The sequence below is a fragment of the Zosterops lateralis genome, assembly GCF_965231275.1.
Source record: "Zosterops lateralis genome assembly, chromosome: 4".
NCBI lineage: Eukaryota > Metazoa > Chordata > Aves > Passeriformes > Zosteropidae > Zosterops > Zosterops lateralis.
The window spans coordinates 34,194,137-34,206,292 of NC_139765.1; the positions used below are offsets into that span (position 1 = coordinate 34,194,137).

Here is a 12,156-nt window from a genome sequence, read left to right on the forward strand (position 1 = left end):
TCTTCTCCCGCCGGGCCGGGGCATCCTATGCGGGCACTGCCGGGCTGTGACTCTCGGGCATCCTGTGCGGGCACTGCCGGCCTCGGGCATCCTGTGCAGGCACCGCCGGGCTGTGACTCTCGGGCATCCTGTGCAGGCACTGCCGGGCTGTGACTCTCGGGCATCCTGTGCGGGCACTGCCGGGCTGTGACTCTCGGGCATCCTGTGCGGGCGCTGCCGGGCTGTGACTCTCGGGCATCCTGTGCGGGCACTGCCGGGCTGTGACTCGTGCGGGGGCAGCCCCGAGGGCTCGGATGCCGCAGCCCCTCCGGCCCCTCCAGCCCCTCGAGCCCCCCGGGGCCGCTCGGCCGTGGGCACAGGAATTGTAAGGGCTGGAGGCAGCGCCGCTCAACAGCCGGGTCACGCCCTGGTGTCCCCTTTTCCCTTTTTTTCCCTTTTCCTAAGGAGTGGGCGTGCGGGAATCAGCGCCGAGCGAGGCGCGAGGCAGCGGCGGCATCTGGGGAGCCGCGTGCGTGAGGCAGAGGAGGCAGACGCGATTACTTCAGAATTTATTTAAGGACTGGTGAAAACCACTGCAGCGGCTCCAGGGGAAGTCCCCGCGCCGAGGAGCGAGCCCAGCCAGCCCAGCCCAGCCCGGCCCGGCCCGGCACCGCCCTCGGGCCCCGCGCCGGGCCTGCCCCCGTGTGTGATGTTAATGACACGCCCGGACTATTGAGATTACGGCAGGTTCATCCCTGCTTTCTCACGGTCGCATTACCGCAGATGGTACATTTTATTACGCTCTACGGTTAGAAGGGATGTCGTGGCGTTTGCCCGAGCTCCTCAAACGACAGGCTGTAGTAGCGCAGCGCTGTGGTGCCGCTCCCGCTGTCCCCGGGCGGTGGATGCGGTGACAGCGGGGCCCGGGGCCGGCCACGTGCCCTCCTGGGGTGACCGCCCGCCGGGGCTGCCGCGCTCCGCTCCCGCTTCTGTTCCCGTTCCCGCTCCGCTCCCGCTCCCGTTCCCGCTCCTCTCCCGCTCCTCCGCTCCCGGCCCCGCTTCTGTTCCCGCTCCGCTCCCGGCTCCATGCGGCTGGCGGCGGGCTCTGCCCGGGGCTCTGCTCGGGGCTCTGCCCGGGGCCAGCCAGGCAGCGGCGAGCCGCGGGCAGAGAGGATTGCTCTCTGTAAAGCAGAAAAGGGCGAGTGCTTTTTTATCATGCAAACAGTCGTGCGTGCTGTGGACTTCAGTCACGCACAGACATAATGAGTCTGGGAAGTGTCGAGGAACCGGGGAAGGCAGATACCGCTTAGTCAAGTTTAGCACAAGATAAGAAATAAAAGCAAGATGCTGCCGCCCTGCCCCCGCCCCCTGTGATCGTTTGCCTCCAGCTGCAAGGATGCTGTTGCTCGAAAGGGGCTGCTGGAGCTTTAAGAGCCGCTCCCCCCCCTCCTGCTCCCGACAATGGTCTGAACCGAGCTCTGCTTCCCAAAGCAAAATTTGTAATATGCCATTTTTCCCATGGATGCTTCTCCTCTTGGCTGCTGCCGAAGTGACCGAAGAACATGTTGAGATGCCGAGCGGCGAGACTTGCCGGAGGACGGGCGCGGGGGCTCGGGGTTCCTGGGAGCAGCGCCTGTGTCACCATTGCTGAGGAGATGCTCCGGGAGGGCTCGGCTCTGTGAGTCCCCGCTCCGAGCCGTGGAGACTGCGGTTGTTATTGATCAAGTGAAACAGCAGACGCCGAAATAAAAGATACTAGGTACCGAACCTTCTATTTCTGAGTTAGACATTCCATCCTTAGCCCCGATATCCTCGGGGGATGAGGTGCAAATGCAAAATGTAGCAGTCTGCCTCTTGCTGTAGTACTTGGGTGGTATTTAAATGCATTCTATAAATGGGAGTTGGGGGATTTCAGACTAAAAAATGTGAAACCAACTTCTTTTTTTTTGGTTGTGGTTAAGGGAAGTGGGAGGTCAGAGGGATGACATAAAGAACAGATAGTTGGAATGAGTCCTTTTTCTAAGGTACTGTGTCGACCACCCCTCCTGTGTGGAAGGAGTGCAGGATGCTTCTGTTAAAGGTGATATCATAGTTTAGTGGAGACTGGTAGGTAAGGAGTTAACTAGGAGGAGAAATATGCATGTAATGCAACTCAGACAATAGGAAGGATTTTCCTTATTGGAATTACACTGTGCTGCCTTAGAGCGATCCTGCTGAGGACATCTGAAGAGACATAATTGCAGTAAGATCTTGTTTTATCAGTCACTATATCTATTTAACGATTTGGAAGAAAATAGCTTGTAAATGCAAAATACCCAAAACGATCCAATGAAATGAGTTTTCAAGCTGATGTCACTGTGGACAGGCTAGAATGTATGGTAGGTAGATTTCTACTTCTTTTTCCTGCAGCAAAATTGCAAGTAACTTGAAATGACTCCTCAACCGTGGTGTGCAAATCAAACACCAGTGTAAAATGAAAACAGGCTTTTAAAGCTAGTTATGGACAGAAAGGTGAATGACTAAAATTAGATTCACATCTAAGGTGGTGGCCTTCAAGGTGAGCAAAATGAATGCTCGTCTAAGAGCCTTTGTCAGGCAGAAGCCAAGTAGCTTTGTGTCTTCTTATTCCCTTAGCTTCCCAAGTGCAAGAACTCCATCTGGTAAATTATTTCCAGGCTAAATGAGATTGCAGAGGTGTTTGTTACAATATTCACTTAAATAAATAATTCCAGGACTCTTGGACAATTGAGATAACAGAAAATGCCAATAGGGTGGGGTCCAGTGAGAAGGAGCAAGACAACTTTTTCATTTTCCACCTCTACAGGATACGTACCACAGAAATTTCAAGCAGTGTTAGAGAAAGTCAGTATTGAGGACATACTTTGATACCTGGTCTATAAATGATCTTAATCAGAGGGAAGTTAATACAAGAGAGTTGCTGTCAATTAATTTGTTAATGGAGTCCCTCCTGAAAAGAAGCTTTATATAGCACTTAACCAAGGAGGGCCATATCCTGTTCTCTGTGTTGGAATTTTTGTCCATTCCTCTTATCTGGATGAGCTGCAGAATTCCTAAATGAGCTAATACAGAGTTCACTTTTGATGGAGACATAATGCAGCTAATGCTATAGATTTGCTATGACATTTTTGCATAGCCTGAAAAATCTTAATGTAATGACAGTGAACCACAGTCTTTCCCCCTCTAGTAGGACAGATTACTTTAAACAGTCATTGCTTTTTGCCAGTTCAGTGTTGTGTGTTTAGAGGGAAAACCTGTTCATGATTTCTGGTAATATAGTAGGCAATGGTCACACAACATCCAGCATGCTCCCTGGTGTCAGATAACAGGCATTTGTGATCTTTATGCCTTTGTTTGGAGGGAGTAAAATGACAGGACATTGATGGCTTGGCTATGTTAGTGACTTTTCCAACCATCTGTACTGATCCAAACCCACTGAAGTCCATGATAGAATTCAAGCATTTGCTGGATTAGATTCCATGCAAATGACTGGAGAAAACGCTGAACTAGGAACCAATCAACCTGGAAAAGGCTTTGTAGTAGATGGTGCAGTAGATACACGATGGACAAGAAAGGTAATGTGTTTAGAGAACTTCAGTGTACTGCTTCTCAAGCTGCCATTGTGTATGACTGTGATGCCTGAGCACTCAGGAGCAGAATTACTACTAAATTAAGAGCCTAGGTTTTGTTTTGAATTAGAAGATTTCTAAAGTTATTACACTACCAAAAAGTCTATTTTCTAAAGGAGTGTTTGTTTATGTGCTACATGGATTTCAAGGGAAGCAGGAATTTGTCAGTATCCTGCTCCCCCTTCAGAAACTCTCTGAGGGTTTGGGATAGTTGCAGGTGCTACACAAGTTCACCATGTTTTGCAGTCCTTGCAAGTTTTGGATGCTTTTGGATCCCTGACCAAGGGAATTGTAATGTCTGCTCTGTGGCTCAGGATATATCTAAGGAACAGTGATTATGTGTTAACAATAAAATGCTGGTGACTTAATGCATCTTTCATTGAGGGGTTACTTTACTTACATTCATGATACTGAGTAAAGTGATAAACTTTGTGCTGTAGGAGTACTAAGTTCAGTATCAATGGAGCTTTTATTTTTCTATTTAAAGAAAGAGAAAAACATTTGAAAAGTCGTAATTTTGTTGACTTATATCAGTCAAGCATAATTTTAGTTAAGTTATATTACTACAGGGCAAGTTTAGCCTTTTTCTGGCAAAGAACACAAGCTTTCCTTCTCTTCCTTTGAATGAAGAGGTATACAGGGCACATTCAACTATTAATGTCACCTCTTTAAGTTGAAGAATGTGCCACCTTGTTTATCTCTTTCTCTCCTCTCCATCCTCTTCTGTGCAGTCCTGGCTGCATGGGAAGTGTTGCACAGAGTGATGTACAGGAGAGCTTATTCAGTTATCATGGACTTCTGTGGTCTTGAAAATACAGGACAGAGGTCTTTAATCGACCATTTACAGTTCTTAGCACCCACTGGAAAGAAGATCCAGCTTCTTCAGTGTTCATTCTTTGCTGCCTGTGTTCCACTCAACTCCAGCCTTCAGGTTGGAGTAGATGATCTCCAGAGATTCCTTGCAACCCTGAGTGTTCAATGATTCTGTCATATCCCAAAAGGGCAAGGTGGCTGTCCATTCACCTATGGGTTGCTGTAGTTACCTGGCCTGTACTTCACTTTCTTCTGATGGAGGAGTGGATGGACCACTTTCTCAGGATGCTCAATTAGGTCATAATTACCTGTTCCCTCTCTACTTCCATTCCTCCCCCAACATCTTTTCTGCAGTTTTCTGGGGCAAAAGCCTGCAGTTCTCTGGTGGCACAATGACCTGCAGTAGCTTGCCAGATGCATGGTTAGGCACCACTGGTATAACCAAGTAGGATTTGAGGTATTAAGTCTTGGTAAAGAAATCCATAGCAAAATCCTTCAGTGGGATTTTACTCAGTTTCTGCAAAGGTGCCTTCTTATAGCTGGGTACAAAAACCTGAGTTTACTCAATTCAGCATTCATTATTCCTTTGAAAAGAAGCAGCGTCTGTGTTTCTGGGTTCTTGGATTTGTTTGGTGGTTGATTTGTTTGATTCCTACCCCAGAGAATTATTTATTCTGTGTGGAAAGGACCTTTGGAAGTCATCTGTGACAACTCCTTGCCCGGTGCTGGGCCAAGTGCAAAGTAAGATGAGTCTGCTCACCGCAGGTTTGGAAAATAAAGAGAAGATTCAGTATTGACTGTAATTTTCAGGAATTTAAGGCAGATTCACTCCAATTTTTTCACATTTAGATTTTGTCACATTACCTGAAATTTATAAGAGAAGTTGGTTTTGAATTTAGAGTTTTGACAACGCAATTCAAGGTTTCTGTTTTAAACTTCAGAGATGGGATTCTAATGCTTCATGTACATTGTTGATGGTCTTATTCTCTCTTTTTTGTCACTGTCACCTCTGAATTCTTTTTCAGTAATAGGACTCATAAAAGAAATGTAACTGTAATTGCCTTGTAGGAGTTAATAGGAATGTATAGATTAGGGAAAGGGATTTTATGCTGGGATAACACATATCTGAACATAGGAGCTGGCATGTGCAGACCAAGTGGAGAGATTGAAGTACATCCACAGACTCAAAGATGTTTATGCATCTGATTTTCAGTGTGCATTCAGAGTTGAATGAGAAATTAATAGCCTATTACGCTGTATAAAGCCAGTTCAAGAAAGTAGAGGCCTAGGAGTCTTCATTCCGATCTTTGATCTTTTGGGGTAATTCCTGGGCGTTTGGTTATGTTCTGTCAATCATATGAGAGGCCGATAAACACAGTTAGAAAACATGGAATATCCAGATGTCAGTTTATAAATGTGCTTGGTCTATCAAGCAGTTATGGTTTGAAAAAAATCAAGTTCCTTGAGCCTAACCAGTTTTTGGAGCAGTAAGAATGGAGAAAAAAAAAAAGGAATCTTAATGACAGTCCTGTATTAATCTTGTTCAGCTCTGTTTTGAGTAGAATTGATATGTTTAGTAAGAACTGAGTACCTGAGATGGATACCTGCTGTGTGTGCATGGATATGTTGAGCTGTACATGTATCATTAAGTTCAGGACGCAGCTGTCCTGTGTATATGAAATTTCATTCTTGCATATGTAGGGAAAGATATCTGAGTTTTTTCAAAAGTTATGTAAATTCACAGATCAGTGAAAAAAGTATGTGTGGCATGGTAGTTCCAAAGTGTAATGGGAGAGGGCCTGCCAATAGCCTTATTTTGAGCCTTTTAGAACTACAGCATTGAATGTGGCTGTGTCTCCCCTATAAATACAATTGAAAAACTGATATATTTTTCACAGAAATAATGACTTATTCTGGTTAATTTATTAGAGAGATCACTTTCAGTGGTTAATGATTGAAATCCTTCCTGTATAAAATATACTTCAATTTAACACAGATTTATGGTCTGTGATAAGTGGGAAAGAGTAGGTAGGTAGAGTGATTCCTTCTAATTTCATTGTATGAAGTATTTCAGCTGATTATATTATGAAACCAGACTAAAAATGGTTGGGATAATGAAGGTTTTTAATCACCAAATGTAAGTTTAAAATTCAAATTACACAGAAAGTCAGAAATGGCCCTCTTCCCCTACTGGAAATTTTTAGATATAATTCAAGTTACTCAGGACATCACCACATTAACAATCAGACCAAACTGATCATAGCATTACTATTTTTATTTTATGTTTTAGCATGAATCCCTCAATTGCTTCTGTCTGCATATGTTGTCTTGTTCATCTATGTGCTTCTGGTGTATGCAAACTAATTCCTTTCAGTAATAACTAAACTGGGAGATGACTCTTAAATTTAAATCTTCTGACCCCATGTGTGAACCACATAATCCTGTGGTTAGCCAAAGGTTGACTAATACATGCACACGCCATCAGAAGGCTCAGGAAATGTCAAGAACTCTTGTAACTCTGTGACATAATTCACTTCCTGTGTAAAGATCCAGATGCATATCTGCACTTTTATTGGTCCTCAGCTTCCAATCTTGTACTACTAGACTGTGATCGGTCTGTTTGCTGACACTCTTCCTGTTTCTTACTCTACTTTACCTGCTCTAGCTTTTGTTGCAGTCCCTCTTGATAAACCTTCTTTCCTTTTTTTTTTCTTCTCTTGAAAACTTTCAAATATTCTCGGTGTTTTGATTCCTCCCTGCTATCAGGCAGGATATTAAGGAAAGGTGTAATAAGGTCCTGTGGAAGTAGCTCTATTCTTCAGCATGTACTTGGGAACAGTGTTAAATGGTGGATGCCTCAGGACGTTGAAAGCATCCCATGTGTTGGCACATGTAAGAGTGATAAATGCCAAAAAAGTTTTAAAAAAGGAAAACAAAAATGCTTTCCCAAAGGCAAGAAGACAGAAATCATTGTAAATCAAACAGCACAGCACACTGGGTCTTTCATGAAAGGCTGAAGGAAGTTTTTCTTTGGAAGTCCCACAGCAAACCTGCAGTTGCTTGAGATTTTGTTCCTTTTTTTGTGGCTTGGTGACCCAGGAGCACTCTGAGAAGCCAGGTTTCCTTCAGAGTTGTTTGGGGTCCTCATGGACCCCCACAAACAATCTATGTGAGGGCGTGGTCCAGGATTCCCATATCTCCTGTTCCTCGCTGTTGCAAGAGTCAAAGCATCCCTTTTTGTCACACCCTACAAGCATTTCTCTCTGGCTCAGGTTAACAGACTGCTTTGCTGCATTTCTCTTCACTCTCAGGGTGGAGGAGGGAGAGGATGCATGTGGTTCCAATGGAATAATGGCATTCGTCTCTGAACTTCCAGAAAGCGATGTACATCACCAGGCTGACTGCAAGAACTGCTGTACCTTTTAAAGATTCTCCTGGGGCTGTGAGCTGTGGGAGAAAACTTCCAAATAGCAACTGCCTACACCAGGAACTGCCCACCCATTCCCTGCCTTCTCTGCTGTCTTAGTCATAGCCCAAGTTTGTTACTTGTTCTGTCAGAACAATGCAGTCCAGGGATTCAAAATAAGAACAATGCATGGCCCCCTGCCTTCCCTGAAGGCAACAGCTGAGAGGGACAAGATTTTGTAATGGTGCCATGAGCATTCAACTGATGGATTCCCTTGCTACCCCACAACCACTTACATGTATGGCTTTCCACATCCACATAATGACTTCAACAGGAGATTTCCTATCTAGTTTAAATGCAAGGTGCTGAGGTAGCAACAGCTGTCCACACAGAGGTTTCCCTACCTGTTCTCACACACCAATGTTCCTGCAAAATTGTACCACTCTCACTCTGCCACAGCCTGTGTGCAGGGGTAGCAAATGCTGTGCCCTTCACATCAGAAACCTGATCTGCATGTGTAGGACATTGGAAGTAATTTCTTGAATGATGAACTTCACCAATGAGAATCCGCAGGGACAAGAAGCGTGACCCGTGAGATGTTGATGACTGTGAGGCAGGAAGGGTTCGGTGACAATCCAAGTTGTTAACTTTGGTCTTGAAGAATGGGCATGCAGAGACCGTGTTCTCTGGCTACCTGCGGCATACTGAAAAGTTATTACTGAACTGAGCAAGTGGCAGATGGCCTTAGAAGTTTTAAATTATCCCTTTGCTCGCTGTGAACTTGACCATCCCAAACTGGTTAGCCACAGGTTAAGCTGAGTGGAGACTGGTGATGGCCCCTTGCTGAGTGCAGTGTACTTATAAACTGTTGTGAGAGATTCCTGGAGGCAAGACGGGCTCCCCTGGTTGACATTCTGTATCCCAAGGTCCCTGTAGACACTGGACAAAGCAGTCAACATCAGCAAGCTCTCCCAAGGATTCCCAAAGCTTCTCCCTGTACACAAACTGGGGGCTTGAGATTTGTGTAAGAAGCTTTGTAGCTGAAGCACGGGACTAGGTGATGTTATTTGCTCTGCTCAGGACAGATTTAAGAAACAAACAGTGATTCTGTTCCTGGTAATTCAATTTGCACAAGATATCACAGGGATGTAATTAGCAGGGTTTCTAGTTCTTGACCTCTTACTGAACAAGCTCACTGGAGAATAATTTCCCCTGAGGATGGGAATAACTAGATAGAAAAATAGATTAACCTGGCATTGTTAAGGCAGCATGATACTGGATCAATGGTTAGCCTGAGCTGTACTGTAGAATTGCCTAGAGGAGGACAAAATCTGGCAATTAGTGGCAGCTATTGACATCAATACCAACAATTCAGCAATGAAATTAAGTAAGAGAAGGAAGAAAAGCAACGATAAGGGAGACTACAACTGCAGAGGAAGCATTTTCTGTTATTTTAAGAGAGCACTATTTCCGAAACTATTAATTTAAAATATACTATAACCCTCCATCTCCTTCCAGTCAGTCTTCTTTAGTTTTGGGAAGCACATTCAAAGTCTCTGCTCTGTGGAATTAGTCACTGTATTTAATCCCTCTCTATTGACCATCTGATTAACATTGCGCACAAGTTGGAAAGTGGGAACAATGCAATAATCTGCTGTGTCCGTGTGACAGAGTTTATTACTCTTATGAAATATCCTCAAATGTTTTCTCTACTGAAGAGCTGTTCTTTGGTTTGTGTTCTTTTTAAAGAAATGATGTGTGAAGTGATGCCAACGATAAATGAGGACACCCCGATGAGTCAACGGGGGTCCCAAAGCAGTGGCTCGGACTCGGATTCTCATTTTGAGCAGCTGATGGTGAACATGCTGGATGAAAGGGACCGTCTCCTTGATACCCTTCGGGAGACACAGGAAAGCTTGTCACTTGCACAGCAACGCCTACAGGATGTCATCTATGACAGAGATTCCCTCCAGCGACAGCTGAACTCAGCACTGCCTCAGGTATGTAGTTAATAAAGAGTCTTTTTTTTGTTTAGGTTCACTATTTTTTGACTTAATACCACTTACTTTAACCCTAATCAGTATGTATTATTTGAGGTCCAAATTTTGCTCCCATTGATGTCAGCTGCAGAACTCCTATTGAATTAATAGTACCTGGTTTGACCTCTATGGGATCTCCTTTCATATTTAAGAGTAGGAGTAATGCGGTTGACTTGAAGGAGAGCAATATGAGGGCCTGTAGCTACTGGTTCTTTTGGCTGTTGCTCTAGCATTTACAACAGGTGAGGGATCCTTTAAATAAAAAATCTAATGGTAGAAATAAAGCAAAAAGGATGAGGATGTTTTCTAGGGACTTTTCTGGATAAGAGTTTCTAATAAAAAACAAATAAAACTAACTTACATAGGTTAAATAACGTACTACATAAAGCCACAAAAAAACCCCCGATACCTTAATATTTTAATTCTATTAAGTTTAAATATTTATATAAATCTCATTATCTGAAGTTACCCTAGTCTTTTTTAGGAACTTTGAAATGAGCTACTTAAGTTAAAAGGCTAATGTGATATTATATTTCAATATTATATGTCAATATAATTGTTTTTTGTAGAATTAAAAAGCAAAGAAAGAATTAAACTAGAATTAAAAGCAAAGAAAGATCTTACTTCAGTCTGTGTATGTGGCCAGAGGTTGGAAAGATACCATGATTCAAAATTCACGTTTTCTCCAAGTTTTTTTCTTTGTGTCTCTCAGCTGTCACTTATTAGGGAATGTGACCATGAGGGCCTGGAGAGGAATCAGGACAGTGTGTGGTTGGAATAAAGAGATTAATAAGGATGAATGAAATAAGTAAGAAAATTTTTAAGCGTAGAAGAGGAAAATAGCACCCTTTGGAATAGGGAACAGCAGTTGTTCAAGGGCTAACCTCAGCAGCTTATGAAAATATTTTGGGATAGGACTAAATAAGAGAGAGAGAGACTGTAATCATTTGAAGAAGAGCATTAGCAACTTGAGCATTAGATCCAGACAATAAGAATGCCTGCAGCTGTCTTGGGACAAACAAAAAGGAGGAGCAATGATCTTGATATACTGTAAAAGCAAGGTTGGTTTTTTTTTCTCTGTATTTGTGGGCAGTTGAGCTTCTTTTGTACAGATGTCTCTCCATAGAAGAGTGGAAAAGAGTAAGTGAAAGACAGCGTAAATCTTTTATTCAAAGATTTACTGCTGGAAATCCAAAGAAGAGAGAAGGCTCTGAGTCTGTGAAGTCCCATTCAGTGTGCAGCTCAGTGTGCAGAGGCACTCTCCACTGAGCCCATAGTGAGGTATTTTTGTTGAGTACTAGCAGGTGTCTAAGCCCTAATGTTTCTGTGTCTTGCATATGCAGAACTCCTGTTAAAATACTGGAGACTAGGTAAGGAAAATACTATTCAGTATAAATGTCATACAGAGCCTTAAAGAAATAAATTCTAAGAAAATGGATCACAATAGTATTTTATTCTTTATTTCTGCTAGTAAGAAATAAAAAATAAAATTATATTGTGTTATGTAGTTTAGAATGATGGCTTACACCTCCTAAAAGCAATTGATTTGTCAGATGAATACTTTGGTCTACTATATACCACCGTTAAGAATGTGTGTTTCAGATAGCATTCATCCTTATACTTAAAAGAGATGAAGGTTTCTCATATGGGCAAATGTGTGACACACTGCTTACACTTTAAAGCAGAATCAGGGGTTTTGTCCATCAAATACATTTACCTAGATATTCATGTAAATAACTTAATTTTCTAGAAATCTCTTCTTATAAGTAGAAGACACTGGCTTAGTAATATAACATTCTAGTAATAGAGCCTTTCAAGAATATGATTTTCATATCACTGCCATACTATTTAGTTTCAATTCTGGACTTGAGATATTCCACATAGTACTTTTACGGTTTTTTGGTTTATGGTTTTATGAATGGCAAGCTTGCCTTGCTAACTGCCTGTTATAGCCTTCTGACAAAATATTACCTAGTGGAGAGGAAGAATTCTCTCTTCACTCAATTTAGGCATATATATAAATATAAGATATCTATATGATAATTATCATTTAGTGGCATCTAATGAGTCTTGCTTTATCAGAATTTATTCTTTAGTTCTTGATCCCTCCAATGCTTTTCAAAATCAAATTATTTCTTAATATTTGCATAGTGCTTTGTGTGTAGAAACTGTATATTGACAGAGTTATATTCCAAAGCATTTTTGTTAGGACGCTGTTTTTGTTTATTGTCTGTTTAACTGTTTACAGTGAAAAATATGTTCTGGAAAAAAC

The 12,156-nt window shown here is 42.8% G+C and overlaps 1 protein-coding gene across 1 annotated transcript in view; it reads left to right on the forward strand.

Annotated features, from left to right (window-relative positions):
- Positions 1-1,641: 1,641 nt before the first annotated feature.
- Positions 1,642-12,156, forward strand: part of PPFIA2 (PTPRF interacting protein alpha 2) — a 296,559-nt gene continuing 286,044 nt past the window's right edge. Inside the window, exons 1-2 of the mRNA XM_083859151.1 lie at positions 1,642-1,738; positions 9,595-9,845. Coding sequence (XP_083715277.1) covers positions 9,597-9,845 — 249 coding nt within the window. The 5' untranslated portion in view covers positions 1,642-1,738; positions 9,595-9,596. The remainder of the gene's footprint in view (positions 1,739-9,594; positions 9,846-12,156) is intronic.